This window comes from Sylvia atricapilla, chromosome 2 (genome assembly GCF_009819655.1).
Source record: "Sylvia atricapilla isolate bSylAtr1 chromosome 2, bSylAtr1.pri, whole genome shotgun sequence".
NCBI classification, from domain to species: domain Eukaryota; kingdom Metazoa; phylum Chordata; class Aves; order Passeriformes; family Sylviidae; genus Sylvia; species Sylvia atricapilla.
In genome coordinates this window covers 42351781-42373755 of record NC_089141.1, presented here as the reverse complement: position 1 = coordinate 42373755, position 21975 = coordinate 42351781, and the positions used below count along the sequence as shown (strand labels likewise).

Below are 21975 nucleotides of genomic sequence, written 5' to 3'. Positions count from 1 at the left end.
AGCAGCACATGCATTTGTGCTTCCAGGAGGAGAACCAGCTTGGGTTCTCCAGATGTAAAGTAACCTCCTTAAAGCTGAATCTATTGCCAATCCAATTCACCACAGGGATGTAAAAACTCTTCTTGCAGAAGGAAAGTGGTGGTTTTGGAAAAGCTGCACATGAGATGGTAGCATCTATCTCTTTTTGCTTTTTTGTGATCAACGTGGGAGAAAATGCATGTAGAGTCTGTAACAACCAGAAAGGCTGGAGATAAAAATACCCTTCTCAAAGTGTAGGAAGGGTTAGAAAGAACCTCCTGGGTGATCAGGAGCAGCCCCTTACTGTTGAAGACACCATGTTTAATGAGGGTATACAATAATGTACCAACATGCCAGCTGTATCAAATCACCACCATTCAGACAGCTACACCTTCTGCTCCTGGCTGGCAGGGATCTTCCACAACCTCTTCCTCTTGGGATCAGCACGATCAGTACGCTTTCTTCCCTTCTCCAGCTGAGATTTATTTATAGCCTGCTTACAACCATTTGTTCTTGAGCCAACACCATCCATTAGGGGAACTAGTGGTTCCTCTTTCTTACTGCTCACGTCTTTCTGGAGCACGATGGCATCCCCGGCCTCCCCCAGTGCACCGGGAGTCTGTGTGCCACGGTCGCTCCTCCTCCGCACTAGGGACCCCCACACCGCGCCCAGCCCACGGCTGCTCCTCAGACAGGGACGCTCCCGCGGGCGGGCTCTGGGGAGAGCCATGCCTGAGCCGGGCTGGCTGCGGCGGGGACGTACGGGGGACACAGTTCTGGCGCAGGGCAACGCCCGCCCCGGCCCTGGGCCCCTGCAGCAGCTCCCCAGCGCTCCCAGCCCTCACACTCCCCGCGGCGCCCTGCCCCCGCCACACCCGCCGCATTCCCGGGACCCCGCGGCCCCCGCGCGCCCCCGACTCCGCAGCGCGCGCAGGCGCGGGCCGGGAGCGCGCGCACCGCCGCCCACCGCCGTCCCCGTCCCCCCGCGCCCCCCGGAGGCCGCGCATGCGCGCCGCCGCCCTCCCGCTGCCAGAGCCCCCTGCGCAGAGAGGGGCCCGGGGCGGCCGAGGGGGCGTGGCCTCCGAGGGCGTGTCCCACGAGGGGCGTGTCCCGCGGAGGGGGCGTGGCGCGGCGCGCCCTGTCCATGGTGCGGGCGGCGGCGCGGGTGTCGCCGCGGCGGGAGCGCGGCGGCGCGGGGCTGTATGGACGTGATGTCCCCGCAACAGGAGCACCTCGGCCCGGGCCGCTCGTCCTCGGTGAGCGGCGAGAGCAGGGGCTTCGCCGCCGCCGCCGACAGTAAGAAGGTGAGGCCGCCCCCGGAGACCGCACGGGAAAGCGTCCCCCGGCCCTCGCCCCTGTCCCGGAGCTTCCCGCGGCGGGCACCGCGGGTCAGCGCGGCCCCATCGCGCCCTCCGCCGCGCCATCTCCCTGGGTCCTGCACGCCGCCGTCCGACCCAGGGTCGGGGGAGCCGCTGGCGGAGCCGGGGCTGTCGGCGGGAAGGGTTCGTGCCCGGGCTCCCCGGGGAGCCGGGAGTGCGGCGGAGCGCCGTGTGGCCGAGGCGCTTCTGTCGGGCGGATAGCCCGGGCACCTCGGCGGGGTGGCTGCACGCGTGTCCCGGGAGCGCAGGGAGGCTGCTGCCTGGATGTCCGGGGTAGGTACGGAGCTCCACTGCACAGCTGTCCCGGGGAGCTCGGGAAGGGTTTGCTGGATGCTGTTCGCTGGAGTCGCAGGGCTTTGCTGCATGGATTTCCCGGTCATCTGCCGCGGACGGTGTTGCTGCGTGGATGTGCTGGAGCGATAAGGGGGTTTGCTACATGGATTTCGTGGGGAAACCTAAAGGACGTTTTGCTGGATGGATTTCTGGAGGTTTTGCTCGGCGGGTATCAGAGAGAGCTGGGGAAAGGTTTGCAAAGTGGTTATCCCGGGGATCGAAGAGGGATCTGCTGCATGTGTGCTTGGAGAGAGCGAGGGAAGGGTTTGGTTGAGATGAGGATATTTGGTGGCTGCTCTCGCACGTGCTTTTGTGAAGGATAAAGATAAGCTTCCTGAAGAAGCACCTTGTGCAAAGTGTGTACAACTGATGGCAGAAGAGTCTTATCCCATCTTCAAAACTGGTTGTAAAATCTGTTCGATGTCTTAAATTGCCATTCAGCATCTGACACAATCAAGTGCAAAATGCTCTCTTCTGCATACAGCCAAGCACTTGTTTCTGCCTTCTAGTTAGCTGTAACAAGCGAGCTGTAATGACCAGATTCTTCCTGCTGTATAAAACAGGAATTCTTTTTTTCTCTTGGGTTTAGCAAGTGCTGTTGTGTTTTTCTATCCGAAGCAGAGCTTGTACCTTGCTGCCTTGCAGATTTTGCTTCACAATGACATTTAAATCTATTCACTGCCTTGTCTTTAGAGGTGCGCTTCAGACGACTGCTAAATAAGCTGGCAGGATTAGAATGACTGGCCGGGTTTCAGTGTCCCTAACTAAATCTGCCCACCTGGTGACAATTTAGGATGGTAGTAAAGTCTGACCTTGTGTCCAGTCCTGTGGCTAAGCAGTCACTGGGATTTTGCTGGCCATGGCACAGCAGTGCAGAGGAAAGTCCTGATGATGTGTCTCTTTGGGCTGGGAGGTGATGCTGTGTGTTTTCATGGGTTGTGTCTGTGTGTGCTGTGTCTCACCAAGCCACGTAGTGCTCCAGCCTAACTGCAGCCCTGGGGAACCTCTTCTTATTGGCAGCTGCTGTCAGTGGTGGAATGGTTGCCTGGAGAGAGTTTGGATACACCTACACAAGGTGGTGGAATACCTTCTGCTGCCCAGCTGGCAAAATGTTGGAGTAGATATCCTCTCCAAGTACCATGATCTAATTTGAGATGGCTACACGTGCAGCTTTGATTTTTGTCAAACGTTTATTTCATTTTTGCTGAAGACAGAATACCATTTACCTTCCAACCTAGCAGAGCCCTGATGCTAGGCACCCACCTGAAATGAGAAGTTACGTTCAAGTACTGCTGAGGTGAACATTTTTATCATGCAAGTCCCACTTCATTATTGAGCATTCTGAGGACAAATATTAATGGTAGCACTTGTGTTTCCTATTCCTGCTCCAAAGAGCCCACAGTCAAAGGAATGCAGCCCTTGTTTTTGCCAACGCTGACAAGAGAGCAGGGATATTACTTTTTACAGATCTTGGCAGCCCTTTTGGAATTCCTCAGCATGGAGGCACAAGCAGCGCGGGTACAGATGGAGATCCTCCTGTGGAGAAGCAGCTTGAGACCCTGGCTGGGCCCTGCGACATATGGCAGCTTTGTACACCATGCACAGCCAACACAGGCAGCCACCAACATCCAGCCAACAGCTCAGCTGCTTGTCCACGGTTGTGGTGCTTCCTTGAGACATTACTAGCATGCCACTTCTTTTTGCCTTTCTGAGGAAGAAGATTCCTACCTTTAGCCATGTACAGGAGAGGAGTATTCCTAATTGCGCCTGAAGCTGGATCTCAGTGACAGTTCAAATATTTCTTTTACTGTTTGGGTCCTTTGGACTCTATATATACCTTGTTGTTGACTTCCAGTCAGTGCCAAAGCATAATTTTTTTCACAATACGGAAAATCTTTTTTGGTAGCAGGGAGATTGCCTTGTTTGTATTGGTTATATACAGTGAAATGGAAGAATGTGTTGGCAAGAAATCAATTTTGATACTGGTGACACAGCATGTCAAGTTTAACAGTTTTGTTGCAAATACGTATTTAACATCAACTGGTTTACTTTTTGGCAAAAGCTACCCCTAAATATGTGATGCTAGATGACCACTGAACCTTTCTCCCTTTTTCTTATCGTGACTATATTTTCTCAAATTAGCTGAGATTTGCTGCATTGTTCTGTACTTTTCTGAACTCCTACTTCATCGTCCGCTTGGCTGTCAAACTAAGCTGAAGGATCACGTGCTTGATCACACCACGGAACCAGAATAGGGACAGAAAATGTCTGGGCTTTTTTCATGTATTTTGTGTGACCATTTAAACTAATATCCTAGGAACGTTTCTTTGCCTATTATTGGCATGCAAAGTAATCTGCACTGCTAACCTGCCTCACAGTCTGTGGGAGGTTCCCTCTGTTAAATGCTTACAAGTCACTCAAGACACTCTGCTGAAGGGTGACATTGAAGTGCAGTGTTTTATTTAATGCTTTTGGAAATTTCTGGGCTAGTTTCCCTCCTTTACTGGACTTACTGGAGTCACTATGTGTGATTGACCTACAGAGAAGTTCTGTATTGACTGTTAGTAACCAATACCAATAAATTGATGCAACTCTGAAGTGGACTGAAGTAGCACGTGTAAAAGTGATTATAGTGATTGAGCTTATCTCTACAAATTTGTCAAAACAAACTATGCATCAGAGATATCTTTTATGCCAATGTAACTGTGTCAGCAGCAGCAGCAGCTGGGTCATTTAACCGTATTTATAAGTTCCTGGTGTTTCATTTCTCTCTTTTCAGAGAGGCTAGATTCCAAGAAACCCTGAATATTTTACGCAAAACAGTATCTGGTTGCACAAGGAGTCACTCCTAGGATTTTTGCTGCCTCCTTGAAAATTTTGAATAACTGCTTAAAATGTTTTGGAGGCTCAGCAGTTTTTAATATTTACACCTACAAAGTGTGAAAAATTGTAGCATTTATGGTTTGAGACTTGAAATCTGGCAATTCCATCACCATAAGTATGTGTTTCTTTGTAATTCTGATCACAAATGCAGCAACAGTTTACTGGCAGGGAAAAGGGAGTTATAGTGTTCCTCAACAGTGTATTAAGTGGATAAATTCGAGCAAATTAATGGCATTGGAAGAGTAATCGTATATAATCTTCATCCCTTGTTTTACTCTGAAAAGATAAATCAAGTATGTATTGGCCATTATATTTTATTATACCTTGATCTCATGCCAATATATGTATGGTTTTTTAACATAAATCTCCTAAAGCAGAGATTTCTTCTTCCTGCAAGACTCTGTCCTGTTTACTATGGTCCTGGCTGAGGATCTGGTGGGTTTCTAAAATCACACCTGCTAGTGCTGGGAATTTCAGACACATAGGAACACTTCTGCAGCTATTTAGTGACGTGATGAACAATTCCTATCATCCTGCAGACGTATCCTGTAGCTATTTTGTCTCTGATGAGGACTGAAAAAGCCCCTTCTCTAATAAAATCACCCGCGAAGTGGGTCGTTAGGTTAAATCACCTTGGTAGGCTGTGCTGGTTTATGGTAGCTTACTCCTGGGATGTGTCTCCTGGTGCTGCTTTAATTACGAATGAGTGTCAGCAATCCTTCATTTCTCTGTCCATGAGAGAAACTGAAAATCATGCAGAAAACAATGTGTTCTGGTTCTTGAATTTCCTATTCCTGGGATTTTTGTTTGCCCCTCCCGGTGGCAGTAGGAAAGAGTGGGGCACAATAGGTCATGTGGGATCTCTAATACCCAAGAACTGCAAATAGCAAATTATTGACTCGTTATTTAATGTCGTTTGAAACATGGATGTGGAATGGGAGAATCTCCTCTCTCTGTCATCTGTAAACTGCTCCTGAGAAAGTCTTTATATACAGAAACTGGGGCAGAATTTTATCCGTGTATTAACCTTCCTGCTTTGTGGCGGGTTTGAAAGGAAACACTGGGCTTCAACAAGACCACCACAAACAGCCACTGGTCTGAGCTGTGCCCTGACTCACCGTAGGACCCACAAGAAACATATTTGATGTTCCCCTCCTCTACGATGTTTTTACTAATCTTTCACGTCTTCATCTTGTGATGTAGATGAGAGGAATCTTTTGAAGACATCCGTATCAGTGCTTCAAAAGATTTGTATCTGTCAGAAAGTAGTTGGTGAAACATATTTTGCTCTTAGCTTCTTTTATACATTTTTCTTTCTACTCTGAGATGGCCTTCAGTCTTTGCTGTGCCTTCTAGCAGCTGCTGTTCCATGATGATGTGGTTTTGGTTCCACTGTGTTGATAGCTCTTTTCTGTCTCTGCAATTGTTTTCTCCACGATTACCCATCCAAAAATAGCTTTCTTTCTAGGAAGGTCCTTCTAAGTAAAAGTATTCTGCCAGCATAAACAAAAGCACATAGTTTTGTCACCTGCTCTGACTTTATGGTAAATGGTCTCTCTGTGGGACTTACATCTCTGCTGCTTGAGCCAGCAGTTCAAATGCAGTCATCTTCTCACCCTGTTTATGAGGGCTTGAGAATATTAGAGGTTAGCATAGGTCCATTTCTTGCTTTAACTAAGTATAGGAGATTATTGTTATTTTTGGTACTTTTTGACAACCCTAGTCTGTAAGTCTAACAAATACTGCATTATAGTATGTAGGAAAATATAATCTATTGCCTCTCATAAGAGCCCAAGTGATAGAGGGCTAAGAGTGATGCCCAGTTGTCCTTGAAAATTGACTGCTGTATGCTGAGGGTCGTTTTGATTGTCAGGCAGTTAGCTGAACTTTGCCTCCCAGTTTTTGGTAACAATTTGTTGTCTGTGCTTTGGTTCATATCTAGTTACAGGAGTGTGTGCCACAGATATGTTTTGTTGCTCAGACAACAAGAGCAGAGTTTGCATGGGTGAAATCCCTCACAGTTACTAACTTAAATGCATTTAGAGAGTAGGATTTGCTAAAATCAGACTTCCTTTTATTAGGAAAATAAAGCAGTGAAAGGAAGAGCTTAGCCACTTAAAAGCAATCCTCAGCTCAAGGCATTGGCACATCTGAGGGTTGTCCCTGTCACCCAGTTAAATGACCCAGGCAGATGTCCCAGCCTCGACCCATTTCTGGATTGAGCCTGTAAATCAGGATCCTGAGATCCTTCAGTGTCTGAGAAAGCTTTAACAAGGTTATCTGCACACTGCTGAGGAGGCATTTCTGCTGTGGTTACCTGTCATTCAGGAACTAAATAAATTTTTCAACTGTTTTGTGTGAGTTTCATAAAAAGACATCAAATAACATCGTTTTCTCATCCTAAGCTCAAACCACTGCAAGAAGACAGTTTTTCCCTGTGTTACTGAGCACAAACATTTTTCTGTTTCCTGTCCTTTGCTCAGATAAAAGGAGAGGATTGATGATGATTAACTCTATTTTCTTGGTCACTTTACTTTTCTTTTACAATCAGTGGAGGAAAACTTCGGACAAGATGAACTGTGCCCTTTTCTCTCTGACAGCTGTAAAAGGAGCACAGGGCAAACAGCTCAGGTGTGTGAGTCAGAGGCTGGGGGAGAGGAATCTTCTGTGTGTGTCTGACCATGGCATGGGTCAAGCAGCTCAACCTGGCAGTGTGGGCAGTGTGTTCCCGGGGATCACCGCGCACAGTCCCTGTCTGAGCCTGCCTGCTCTGCCCTCCGGCGCATCTGCAAGAGCTGCGGCAGGGTATCCACTCACTGCGTAGATTTTTAACTTCTCTACGTACTTGAAAATACTATAAACACTCTGTTTGCATTACTTAAGTCACTTGTCATCACAAAGTAAATCGTAATTACCATGAATTTTTTTCATACGTTCTTTATTTAATTCACGCTCTGCCATTCTCTTTAGAAGCGCAATATGTGAAGTGATACACATAAAGTGCAGGAACAGTTCCAGGTTTTTTTGATCTTATCACGTGTTTACCTTTTTCACAGTGGAAATCAGTACTGTAACTGGGCAATATATAAATTTATATAAATTTCATACAATGCCATCATCCACTTCAACTGTGAGGCAAAATTAGTTGAATACTGGCATCCAGGAATAGACTTTTCCACCAGCTGATGACTTGTGAGATACTTGTGCAAGTTTTACTGTAATCCATTGGGGTTCTGATTCCTGAGGAGAGACAGCATATTTTCAGTGATGGTTTGCAAGCTTTCTGTTCTCAGCATGATGGGCTGATCTGCTCATAAACCACTTACCATCACAGTTTACAAAACAGTGTGTCAGATTGCAGGTCTGATCAATATCTGGTGTAAATTCATTCTTTTCCAGTCTACAGGCCTATGACTTTTTTATACCAGATGAGAAACTGGCCAAATACCATCACCAGTCCAAGAACTGAAAATGCAAAACCTTTTCGTTTCTGTTAAAAAGTCAAGACAACCACAACCAGAAATGCAGAAAGTATGAAGTTAAACCTGAATCGGGGGAGAGGAAGCAAGAACTCAAGCTTTTGAATGTGAGGAAGACAGAAATAACTCTAGTTTGTCCTGACTGACACAAGATTACCATCTTTGCATCTGGCACACTGTAAACATTCATTATAGATACTGTTTTTATGATACATTTCACATGGGTGTGACTCAGGCAGCGAGTATGAGAATTTGTGTCTGTGTTGACCTTTTTAATATTTACATTAAAAAAATAGAAGGTAATGATGGGGGACACATGTTGCGAAATGCTTCTCTGTATTCCATGCTTAGATAATTGGTCAGTGCATCTCCTTTTCCTCCCAAACATCTGTTCTCAGTACAGCTGTTCAGGATATATATCTCCTCCACATTGCCATCCTTGCACATAATAAAAGCCATAAAAATGAGGATAGCAGGCAACTGGATCCAACTTAACAAAAAGTGAATTTATCATCTCCCTTCTCAAGTGCATCAATTCAAGTTGTCATGATGGTCACTTATTTTCTCTCCCCAAACTCTGTATACAGCAAAATAAAAATAAAACACCCCTTTCTGTCTGTAATCAATGTCTCTGTGTAATGTGTTTATTTGCATACAGCTGACCTGACTCACTTGAGCTCTGTGAAAATTTTCCTTTTCTCATCAGTGATCTTTTTATGTTTTGAGGCTATTATTTTTTCTTCTCAGATTTGCTTAGTAGCTGTGCTAAGAGAGGCTGTGGAATCTCATCCTTGGAGGTAACACAGATCTGGACTGGAGGTGGCCCACAGTGACCTGCTTGCATGGGTCTTGCAATCAGCAGGTTCAGAGCGGCTGGATCACTGACCTGTTGGCATCCCCTCCAACCAGGATTATCTCTGCCAGTTATTTGAGCTCTGACTAAATTTTCTGTAGTTTAGACTTTACTTTAGTCTTCAGACATTTGAGTCAAGACTGGAATCTCATTGGCACAGGTGCTATTCAGGACTGCTAACGCAGGCATGAAAAAAAATGCTGTAATTGCCGTAGATTTTGAAATACTGCAGAGTTTGTTTGGTTTTTTCCAGTGGCTTTCTTTTCAGACCTGAAGATTTCTTTGAAAATGTAACCAAACTTCCACTGCATTTGCAGGAGCTGAGATGCTCCAGGTTTTTACCCCCCGCAAAAGCCACCTGCTCAGTAATGAGTAAAATGCAGTAAATTTCCCACTGGGAGTCGATGCCTTATAGAAGCTCCTAAAAAATCCGCCTGTTGTGTGACATATGTGGCTGGTTTTCTGTAGCATATTACTCTGCCTTGTTACACAGGTCTCTTTTTGTCTTTGTCTTTGCAGGTATGCTACTTTTAAAACCTCTAACAGCTTTTCAGATTGGCTAGCAGTAAGACAAATAGATTTAATTCACTAGAACAATTTATCTTATTTATTTATTAAAAAAACCACTGTTAAAATGGGCATCTCTTTATTAGTAGTATTAGTAATCTTTTATTAGAAAATATATTTATTTTATTAGTAATCTTTTATTATGCAGCTATAGTCCAATTTGAGACAGCTAAGTGTTCCCAGACTTAATTTATTAGTCTTGAGAAGGTCACTTTTTGATAAAATAGAGAGGACGGGATAATTTTTAAAGGTGAATTGAAATTACACAGTTGAGTGTGTAACAATTGCTGCACAATAGCTATAACTGAGTGACAAAACACACAAGCGTGCTATACATTGATAAAGAGAGAACCAAAAAAGTGACACAATAACAGATGGATTGCAATGAGTAAAGGAAATGCACTTGTCACAAGTGAGTAAAATACCGAGAGTTCAGTTTCTCCGAGAGGAGCACCCTGTGCACCTGCCCAAACAAAATGTATCCCACATCCAGCACATATGCTGGCAGAGGAATCAGTTGTTTCTGCTGTCCTGACATATTTGTCCTGGTAGTCAGGGTTATTTTTGGTATGAATGAAGAGAGTCATACTTTGTGGTGAGCTGACAACAGAGACTTGGGGGCTGTCAGAGGTTCACCTGTTTGTGGGCTCTCAGTGGTGGCCAGGGCGGTGTAAGGTACCGCTGCGTTCTTGGATATTCTTCTGTCAGGGTCTCAGGAAGAGTTTGACCCTGGTTCCTTTGTTCAGCAGTTTATTCTGAAAAGTATTTGAGCTAAAAAAGATAACAGTCACCCGTAGAAAAGCTAAAAGTCATCCGTCTGGTGGAGGGTCAGTGAGAGGAGAGGTCATGCACCTTGGCAGCAGGCTGCACAACCGGTTCAAGACAGCCCTCCAGGGTTAGGGCCATGACTACTCAGTGCTGCTTCTGGCTGCAGGGGGAAGACTGAATGCATCATGGTGAATACGTTTGCGTTCAGGGAAATGTGTGTTTTTGTCTCCTGTGGGTGCTTTTGAAAATTTCTACCTCTGGGGAAAACGGTGGTATTTATTTACTCAGTATTTTTATTGTAGTGTTCAACTTCACTGACATTTTAATCTCTTCCTTGTGCTTTTTCTTTTTTTCTTTCCCCTGCAGTGTTCTCTGTCTTTGAGTGTTTCCTTTTTCTCATTCTCTTCCTAGTGCTATGCTAACAACTGTCCTGTCTCTCCCTGTTCTATTTTTCTCATACATAATCAGGAATGGAAAAAATGTCATTGTTGACTACTGAGAGGCGAGATATAATGCTCCAAATAGATTAGTAGGGAAGGAAAATACTCTCATCTCTTAAAGATTTGTTAAAAAGGGTAGCCTAATATAGCATGTAAGGTCAGGTGGGTAAAATCCAAACCTCGATTTATGGTAGGTGTCATATCTGACACAGAAATGTAGGAAGCATTTGAATTTTAAACCACCACCTGGATATTTGATAAATTTAAAGTACAATAAATTACTAAGGAACAGAAAAGTGGTTGAGGACCGGCTCTAGGGGTTTATGTGTGCAGGGTACCTCAAGTATCTGTATATAGACACTAATTTTCAGGTTTTCTTTACACTGACTTTCTGGTAATGCTCCTGCTTTTCTTACCATGTGATATTTTCCCCCTCCAGGGTTGCTGAGGGCAGTAACTTAAGTCTTTTTCCCATGGTCTGGAATTGGAGTCTGGCTGTGACCAGTCTGTATGCATGCAGTTTACTACTCTGAATCTCACCTGTGATTTCATCTTGTTTCTCTTTCCAATCAGAAAATGAAGAGTTTGGCCCAAAGACGCCAGTCTGCACCATCTTTGATCTTTGTCAAAGCACTCAGCAGATCCAGATCGGCCTCAAGGTGAGTCAGTGAGTTTTGCTGGCTGTACTGTTTGGCAGTTTCTCTGCCCAAAACTTGAGATGTTTTTCAACTATTGTCCACACCCAGTTGTTGAACACAATTCAGGCTCCTGCACAGCTATAAAGCCTGCTGAAAGATGTGATAGAACCAGCCCAGGCGTAGGGCTGAGCTCCTAGAGGGGTTTTCCTCAGTGCTGCCACAGGGAGCTGTTTATACCTGACTGGGTGGGCAGGGCTGCTCTGCAATTTGTAACCAGGTATGCGACATTTGGGCTGCTCAGCTGTGACTAGCTGGGATTGCCTGCTGCAGAGACAGCATGGGCAGAGGTTGAACGCTTGTTGCCTTGGACACTTCCACGGTGTCAGGCATAGCTCTGGATTGTTCATTATAGAATTGCACAATTTAATTTAAGCTAAAATTCTTCCATCGTGGCAGGCTCTCCAGGGCTCTGGAAGCACCTGCTGATTTAGGACAATGCTGGGGGCCAGGATCTCGTGATCACAGCCTTCCCCTGTCCAGTATTAGCACCTGTAGGGCTGAATATGTGGGTGTTAAGCATTCAGCCTTTTTTGTCCTTGTCTTTTGCCAGAATCAGCCATCCTGCCACCCTCCCTCTCCTTTCTCCAATGTAAAGCTGCCATAGAAATGTAAGTTTCTATGGAGCTAGTTCCCTGTCCAGCCCTAGCCCTGACCTGCCATTTGAACTGCTCTGCATACATAACTTTTTTCTCCCTGCACTACAGTTCATTAGACTTTAAACTTACAAAACGTGTTTATCGAGAAGTAAACCATCTGGTAGGCTGTTAATGCTTCCAGCTGTGTATTGCTCTTTATGAAGAAATGTTATTGAGGGAAATAAAAGTATGGCTTTGTAAGGATTTTTTTCTACTCTGTGGTGAGTTAAGTAATCAGTACGTGAGCTTTGGCAAGTTTTTTGTCTTTGATCTAGTTAATACCTGGTTTGACATCATGCAGAATTCCACAGTATTTCAGAAACTGGTGAAAGTATTCTGTGAAAAATTAGAGTTGCAAAATGGGAAAGTCAAAATTAATTTACCTGCTGCTATTCAGACATGAATATTTTTCTTCAATTCTGCCTTTTTAATTTACTTTATTAAATTAATGATAATTAATTTATTATTAATTTAATAAAGTAAATTATTAAGCCTGCTCCATAAGTATCAGAAATCAGAAATAGCTGGAGAGACACTGGGTGTAATACACACTAATACATTTCCACCTAAGAATTTCATGCTTCCTTAAGTGTCTTGCTTGTATAGCCCAGATCAGAATGATTTCTAAATCTGGTGTCTGAAAAGATTCTTTTGTAAGGCCAGTTGGCAGAAACTGTCTCGTGGGGAGGACCGAAGAGGGGAATGTGTTTCCCTGTTCTGCAGTAAGCAATGTTTTCAGTAAGCAATGCTTATCTGATGCAACAAATGATGCTGTTTTCACAACTGATGGATGCTTCCTCAGTCATTTCTGTCCTCTGCCTGTGGCATGCAAAATTTGGCTGGTTTTGCTGTTTTGAGCTGAAGTCTGTGGCCTTTGTGAGAAGTATTGGGTGAAATCTGAGGATGCTGAAGTCAGAGCAGGAGATTTTGTAGCTTCAGAGTCTTCCAGTTGAGAGGGTGACACTTTGGATGATGTTTGTTATTGTTCACAGGAGCAACAATTCTCACCCGTGCCTGACTTCCTTGTTTGGCTGTACAAAGCACATTCCTCTTCATCACCAAACTGATGGATGAGTTTGATCTTTCCACTTGGTTTGCTGTGTAAATGCTTAACTCTGGTGAAGTGCTTTCTCTGAAGGAGAGCTGAAGAGCAACAAAATGACTTCTCATGTTTTCTAATCTCCTCCAAATGTTTTACCTCAGACCTGTCTCAGCTCTTAGTTCTTATAGACACAGCCAGTCTGCAAAATCTATTATTCTTCACTGGCAGTGAACCTTAATACTGGGACTCCATAACTTCACTTACTTGTTAATGGTTGATTAATGACTTGTAGATAATAAAGCTCCTATCTGAAGTTAACAAACATCTGTGAGGGATTTATTTGAATACTCTCACCTCAGCAGCTGGCTCACCTCAATATTTGTTGAAATTAATGAACAAGTGCAAAGTTTAAAAGGGCAGGAAATACTTAGAAGCCAAGTCAGTTTGTATTTTTTATATCACTTTATATGTCAGGTGTCCCTGGTTTATATACGGGGCATGTTCATAAAACCTAGTGGCACTTTGGACAGACTTATACTCTGGAGCATTTTAAAGTTTATTAATGCTATTTATTCAAAGAAACCATGGTGACATCTGGAGATGGCTGTTTAGCTTTCAGAGGACTAAGGTTTTCAATGGCGGTGTTATCTTAGCTGCGATGACACAAGGATGTGAGCAAGACAAGATGATCTAGCTGGAAAAACCAGATGCTTGTTTTTGCCATTGACCTCTTATTGAGTCCTAAAAGAGAAGCAAGTCTTGGGTGCTTAAAAGCTTGTAGTCTTTTTCTCTAGCTCCAGATCATTTGGTTTAATGAACATTCAGCATTTTTTACAAATCTTGCCTTGCCTTGTCAATCATATAGACAGAAGTACATGATATTTGGCCTATAGAGGAATTCTGGGATGGCTGTACGGCATGCTGGTGCACATGAGGGAAACTGTGCTGTAATCCATGCCTCACTTGACTTGTACCTGCAGGCAGAAGAGAAACACAGTAAATACTATTTTCAATAAATAGTATTTACAGTGCAGTAGTAGATATTATAGTGGAATTTGTGCCAAGATGTGAAAATATGTAGACCACCATTGCCACCTGTTTTTGTTCCTCTTCCCTTTTTTTCTGTACAGCTTCCATTTCATCACAAAATTGTGATGAATAGCCAGGTAAGGACTGTTCCACATCATCAGAGGTCCTCTTCGGAAGCACTTTGAGCAAGGTTATTGTAGAAATACATTGGAGAAGTAAGTTTTTGGTATTTTTCTTGGCTCATATTCCGGTGCGGAAGAAATAAATTCGATGGTTAACTGCATTAATGTGTAGGAAATCGGCAAAGGATTTGGGTTAGTTATATTTGTTTCTGGGCTTGCTCTGCAGGTGTAATTTTCCTCTTACTTTTTCTTGGTGTCTTTTAGTAAAACCTGCACAACTTAATGATACAGTTCAGTGCAGTACAAATTACATGCTTGGATTTAAAGCATGCTTGGAGGCCTGGATTTAAAGCATCGGGTATTGTCATCTCAAATAATTGATACAGAATAATAAAGGCTTGTTTGAAGTCAGATTTTCAGCTTTTGTTCTGCTGTCCATCAAAACAATTTTCACATGTGACAAAACCCAAGTTTTTGCTCTGCATTGGTGGTCTTCTGCTTGCATCTCTAGTATTTCACAGAGACAGCCAAACTCTGCTGCAGTTGCCAGCAGCTTCCCTTTTCCTATTGCACACCTCAACAGATCTTTGAAAGTGATATTTTTACTTGCTGAAACCAAGTAATATAATCTCAAAATTTCTAAGTCTGGAAGACTATTTATAGATCTGTGTGTCCACACATTAAAGGTGTTAAAATACTGAAAATGTAACAACTCTTTTTTTACAGTATGAAGAGTGTTTATGATGTTATTTTGGTGTAAGCTGGAAGCATAGGCTGTTTAAAAAAAATCCCAAAGGATATTTTTTTAGAAAGTGTTATTAATAAATCCCTAAAGAAGCTGAAAAGGAAGTTCCTAAAATGTTACCCCTCTCCAATTTTCTTGTATGGCTTTTATGGTTGAAGATGTGGAAGGTAAAAACTGAAGACTTCACGAATTTCCAAGGTGTTTTCTCCCCTTTTTTGCATAGAAGTAATGTTATGCCATTCACAGAGGCTGTTTTTCCTTCTTCCGGTGCACAGTGATTCTGGCCTGTCATCTTCTAGGGGTCCTGTGCCAAAGGCGAAATATCCCAGATAACGAAGATCATATGTGTAATCTAGTAATACATTCCACTTGGCACGAGTCAAATACAGACTGTTCCCAGAGTCCTGGACATTGTGTTTTCAGGGTTTTAGTCAGAAGATGTGTGGATGATCCAAGCTGTGTGACTAGAAGAAGACAAAAATAGGGACTTTTAATAAATCTAAGTTGCCAGAAGGCCTTAACTGTCTCTTTTTCACAGAGAAGATGAGAAGGTGGCGTTTCAGGCAGAACGGGTGGCGTGGAGGAAGGGGATAAAAGTCCATTACAAGTAACCAGCTCGACAGATAGGTATTTCAGCTGTGATAATTTTGCTCGTTCTGCAGTGATATCCATGCTAGTGAATAATTTTGCTTCTCAGTGCAGTCTCCGTGAGGTGCTGCGGGCCGGCGGGGCAGTGGCCATGGAGCACAGGCCCTGGCTGTTTTGAGCTGCTGGCTCAGCACAAGGCCCTGATGCAGAGGCTCTCCTGCCCGCTCCCCTGCCTGCCCATGCGGAGGTGGGTGCTGCTCCTGCACAGCCCCCAGGCGCCGTGGCAGCATCTGCTGGAGCGTGGACTGTGGATGGCGCGTCCCTGGCCGAGGCCAGGCAGAGCAGTGACAGCCTGGGCCGGGGCCGCCATGGGCTTGGGGCCAGCCCTGCGGTGGTGCGGGCCGGCAGTGCCTCGCCCGTGGGTTTGTAGGGCCGTGAGGGGCAAAGCCGTGGTGCTGTGTGCGTGTGCCGGTTTCCAGCTGTGCCTCCCGCATGTGGCCAGTGAGGATTTGCCTCCGGAGCAGCTGCGCGCCGCCAGCGGGGAGAGCGGGGCTCAGGAGCAGGGCGGGAGTCGGCGTGGACAGGTATCGGCCCAGCTGGCTCCAGCTAGTCATCAAAAAGGAGGGAAAATCCTATTCCTAGAGACTCACTCGCCAAAGCAAATGAAGGTTTCTTTGCTTCTGGGTCTAATTCTTAAATCAGGATTTTTTTCTGAGATTTTTTATAATTTTGTGAAAACATGTTGATGTTTTAGTATTTTATGGTTAATCAGAATGGGCAGAAATATCTGTGTGAAAACTGCCCTGGATTTCTCCACTCAATATGTCATGTTTCCCTATGTAAGGTAAGCATATATGAATTTGTAGAAAAATAGTAATTTTTTAAATTGCTGTTTTGTATTTAATGCTCTTCCTTTTTAATGGGATTACGCATAATTAAAAGAACTTGTGATGATATTCTACAAGTTGTCAATTTCTAGTATATCTAATTCATGCTTGATTAAAGCTAATTATAACGCTGGAGTATTGCTTCCTTAAACCATGTGTTTGAACACAAAAGTTACTTTTACATAATAATAGCTGAGGATAAAATTTTATTAACTGTTAACGAGGTGAACTTTCTGGGGCCTGGGATGGCCTTTTGACCCAGAGATGAGCAATCCTGCCCCTCTGCTGTGTTTTTTCTGTTTTGTTTTGTGTATGTGTGCATATGTTTGTTTTTGATAAAACCCCTCAGTTCTTCATTTACGACCTACAAACTGGCTTTTAGCGATGTTTGTACATCTGGAGATCGAAATGAGCTGTGGCTTTTGGAGATATGCTGGTTTTCTTATTAAAAGGAAAGGACTAGAGGTAAGAAGAAGGAAGGCTTGGAAGCAGGGTTTTGGAGGGATTGGAGTTTAAATAAGGGATTAGTTTTACAATAAATGAGTAATAGTTTAACACCGGTGCCTTAAGCCCATTCCTTTTTTGAAAGAGTTGTGGCAGTATGAAGACAGTGAGGGGCAGTGCTCATCAGGATGAGTGCAGGGCTCTGCTTGTCCAGATGTCTCGGTGTCCACATTGGCTTTTGGCTGCAGCCCATTTAAAGGACTTTTTGGATTAGGCCTTGAGGTCTGGCAGAATGCAGCTGTTGTCCAGCCATTGTGTATCACTGATTTTAGACAATAGAATCTCTGCCAAGTCACAGTCTGGCCAAGCAGTTTGGGCAACAGCATACCTGAGGAAATCACAGACCAACTTGCTCATTCTGCTCTGTGATCATTTCTCTTGTGTAAACAAGCAGAAAGGCTCTAGTGATGTGCAGGCTGATGTGCAGCCTCTGGTGCTCTCACCTCTGACCAGGGCCAGCTTTAAACATCCATTGGACTCTGGGCTGATACTGTGTTGCTTCTCCTCGTGCTGCACAGAGCTGCTGGTGAGGGGCTTTAATCACATCATGGGAGTAACAGTCTGTATTAAGGTATCTTCTGTGCCCATTTAGTGTTTTTGTGCTGGGGGCTAGATCCAATAAAGTATAATAAGCCTCAAGGGCAAGACTCTAAACCCATGACAGAAAGACATCATCCCAGAGGCCTCCTAACCTGTCAAGTGCCTCTGTTCTTTAGACCTGCTGACCAGAGAGCTTACCAAACGCCTGCAGTTTTGCTTTTGCACATCCCAGTACAGCATAACTGTTGGCAGCACTGAACAGGTAATTATCATCATAAAGCATAGAGATGTAGGTGATCCTCTAACAGCTTTTTTGCCCAGCTTAGATCACTAGTGGAGTAGGAACCTCTGACTAACCTGCTCAAGTAACTATGTGAAAAACTCATTGAATAAATATGTGGGCAGTTAGTTATGGGAGAGCAAACAGGTGCATGTGGCTCCATGCACGGTCTTAAGGAATCTGGGTCACTATGCTTGCCATAGCTGGCAGCAGCAGGCATATCAAGTAATCTCTTCAGTCTAATAGGATAATTCCTGTGCTGTAGTACAAGTATCAAAATATAATTCAAAGCCCTGGAGGCAAAGCAAAGCCAGATTTGTTCCTGTTACATCTGAGCAGATGAAGTGACAGTCCTGTCTTCCATGTTGGCACCCATATTGGTCATCCTTCTTAGAGGAGTGGTCCTTACAAACTGAAGCCAATACAAGGGCTGAGCAGATCCTCTCCTCATGTCTGTGGTGGGACTTTATAGAGTTTACCCCACTGTGTCCCACAGTTCATATAATCATAGGATGGCTTGTGTTGGAAGAGACCTTGAAGATCATGTGGTTCGAAGCTCCCTGCCATGGACAGGGACACCTTCCTCTAGACCAGGTTGCTCAGGGCCCCATCCAACCTGGCCTTGAATGTTTTCAGGGATGGCGTATCTGCAACTTCTCTGGACAACCTGTGCCAGTGCCTTACCACAATCACAGTATAGAATTCTTCCTAAGATCTAGTCTAAACCTACCTATCTGAATTGCATCTTCAATAATGGGAAAATCAGAGCCTAAAGGGGAAGGACTATTGAGCAGTGAAACTTTGAGAGACCATGAGCAGCCCCGCTGGAATTACGCAATAACTGAGTGGGGTGACTGACAGGCAGTAAACCCAGGCAGTCAACTAGATAAAGCCATTTCCCTGTTGAAAGAACATGGTCACAACAAATGCCTTACTCTTGCCCATCTACAGTCTGTGTGACATATAGCTGGAGATGTTAGGATCAGCAGAAACGTGTAGGCTCACTGACAGCCATTCGTGATGGTCCAGAAGGGATTTCTAAAGATGTCCACACCAGTCTTTTTACCTCATATGCACATCAGCTTTAAATTACCTGGTTCTGTAAAGATCTGCAGAATGTTCTAGCTATTTTTGATAACCCAGAATTCCTAGCTGTTATATGACCTGTGCTGAACTCTTGTAATACACTTTACAAGAAGATACATGAAAACCCCTTTTGAATAAGAGGTCAATTTTGTCCGTGAGGTAAGTCAAAGTCAATGGAGTTGAGCCAGGCTTTTAAATGTTCCAGTTGTGATTAAGTGGGATTAATTCTCCTAATTGCAATTATCGCTTCTCAAAAAAGTTGAGGTAGGACAAAAACCCTATCCCTTCATCTGACTAAAATATTACTGGATCTCCTAGTGGGACTGAGATCTGAAATGCTCCTCTGCATGCCTTCTCAGAATGTGTAGGAAGAAGCTTGGTTGGTAGTAGCAAAGGTAGCCTGTGCCTCCAGGCTTCTTGTAGGCCATGAGAAACTCCATAAAACCCAGACAACTATGGTGCAGAGCTGCAGAGGTGGGGTGTTAAGTTTTGGGCTTTTCTTTCCCCTCAGTTTATCAGTTAATCCTACCTTTTTTCCTATATTTTTTTTCTTTATTATCTTTCTTTTTTCCCTCCAAATGTAACCTTTTTTTTTTTTTTTTTTTTTGTCTGAACAATGAAATCTCTGTTTGGGTAGACAGTGCTTGGCATGGCATTTCCCTGGTACAACTACTGCGAAGAGAGAGTAACTCAAAGTAGTGCTGCTATGTCAGTCAGTAAAAGTGAGTAGGAACTGCAATGGTGAACAGAGGATTGATTCTTAGAAAGGCCAAAAAACTCTTATTGACTTCTGTGAATGTGTTCTCTCCCAAATGTCTCCTTGCTCAGGGCGCCTTAGACCAAAATCTCTTGAACTTGTTGACTGACTGGAGAACACCCACACTGCAAGAGCTTTTCAATGGGATTTAAATAACTTGGCCTAAATTGTTTTCTGGTGGAAATAGGCAAAATATGACCAAAACGTGTGGTGCTAATTTATACCAATAGAGAATTCTCCCCTTGTGTTAAATTTTCAAAGAAACACCTTGCAGCTGTTTGTTAAAATAAAACAAAAAGCTTTGGAAGTGAACCAAACCACAAGTGTGTTTCCTGTCTCCAGCCTCTGTGCTGTAGTGCATGTTTGCTCTGCAGAGAATATTGTCCTTTTGGCTACGTAAAAATTACTTAAGGGCAGCTTTGTTTACAGTTAAGCTGCCAAGCTTCCATCCTGAAAAGTGTGAGGATTTTGTTTTAATGATGCATTTTACCCTACAGCTATGTGATATTTTACTGCCAGACTACAGAAAAGTAGTCTGTTATGTGCCTCAGCACCTGAAACAATTTAGTGCAAACCACCTTATTCTTCATAATAATTTTTATTAGGTTTCATAAGGTTTTGACATCATGCAGAGATGATATAAGACAATTTTTAGAATCCTATTATAATTTAAGTTGGAACATTTTTCTCAATATATATTGCCTTAAAATGTGTACACTGAGTTTTAGAAGCAGAGGAGTGATGTCCAATTTCATGAATACAAGTTTTAGCCTTGATTTCTGTGCTGAAATGTAAATTTGTCTTATTTATTTCAGTAAAACTTGCTCCCAATCTCAATTAATATACATCTTCCTTCCATTATCCAGGCTTGTGCTTGCCCTGCCAGTGATGGAGAGTGGGTTGCAAGCACATTTTGGTCTGAAGTCTTTGTGACCCTGTTGGGACTCACTGCTTGATCTTGGGTATAATTTTCTGATGTCCTGCTGCTTGCCTGTGTAGAGTGAGGACAGCCTTGTGCTGGAGGCTGTGAACTGAGGCTGATACCTGCTCTGGGTCAGAGGACTCCCTATGAGATCGAGAGGCGCAGTCCATAAGGGAATATGCAGGGGTGAGAGGTGACTGCCCCATTTGTTCAAATACACTACTTGTAAAAAAGAAGTTGCAACCAGTAAAGGACACTTGTAAAGTAGAATCAGGCATTGTAAAACTTAGCAACTAATGCTCTTTGAAAACCCAAGCAGATCTCAGTTGTTTCGTGGTACAAAAGCTACCGTACCCACAACGCTGATGGCCTAGGGGACTTTAAAGGAGTGCTGCAGAAAATAGACTTGCTATTTCTGGAATGTTGCACTGTTTTCATAAAGTGATGCTTCAACTGCATGAGATTTGCCAAAGATAGCAGCATGCAAACATGCCCAGCATCCTCAGATCGAAGCTCCCTTGGCATAGCAGGGATCAATTGACAGCAGATTTTCAGAAATGGGTTGGCAGCCCATGTGATTAAGGGAGTTTTATGCTTGTTTATTAAAGCCCCTTCTATAAATAGTCCGTGTAAGTTTACAACTGCATACTGACTTTGTGCTGGCCCACGTCTTACCTACCACCTTCCTGGAAAACGCTCCTACCTTCAAGCTCATACTTTTATGCTTTCTTTCACCTTCCAAGTATAATTATTATTTATTACAATAAAGTGCTGCACAAATGAGGATCATGAAGATTTGAAGTGGGCAGATCTTGATCATGTGGGTGACTTGCTGAGGGCACTGGTTGTGGTTTGGAGGCAGTGACAGAAAGGAGCAGTTAGCACCTCTAAAAATGCAGAGGATTTTATATCTCTGTCTCTATATATATCTATAGCTATAAATATCTGCCTGTCTAAGTAGGGCTCTGAGCTGTAGATTGCTCTGTGTGGGTGAGCCTTGTCTGAGTTACCTTGTTCATGGCAGTGGGAGCTGTGAATGCTCGTCCCTGAGGCCAAGCAGGGCTTTGCATGGTGGTGCTGAACAGGCAGTGGAGATGGAGCAGGCTGGACTGAGCAAGTCATGGGAAAATGGGCATGGTTGTTGGCATCCCTGTTTTCAGCTCCCCACTCCATCTATAGATAGTTTGTGCCAAGCCAGAAGCCATCACAAGGACATCTCCAGATAGATTGTGTGATTGAGGAGTACTGTGTTGTATCTCCCTGTTTCTTCGCTTTTCCATCTAGAGCTGGTTTGAGGGAATGATCCAGAACTTTGCTTGCTCCTCAACTGTTTTTCAAAGACAAAGCCCCTTGCTGACAGATTTTGGAGGTAGGTCTGTGAATGGGGTGTAGTGCAGTTGTGGCCTCCGTTCTCTTCATG

At 44.0% G+C, this 21975-nt stretch overlaps 1 protein-coding gene across 2 annotated transcripts in view; it reads left to right on the top strand.

Annotated features, from left to right (window-relative positions):
* Nucleotides 1–1208: 1208 nt before the first annotated feature.
* Nucleotides 1209–21975, top strand: part of ARHGAP20 (Rho GTPase activating protein 20) — a 58047-nt gene continuing 37280 nt past the window's right edge. The window contains exons 1-2 of one of the 2 annotated variants that reach the window (XM_066313029.1): nt 1209–1322; nt 11294–11379. In XM_066313029.1, the coding sequence (XP_066169126.1) occupies nt 1221–1322; nt 11294–11379 (188 nt within the window). In that variant the 5' untranslated portion in view covers nt 1209–1220. The other variant, XM_066313030.1, reaches the window with a different exon arrangement.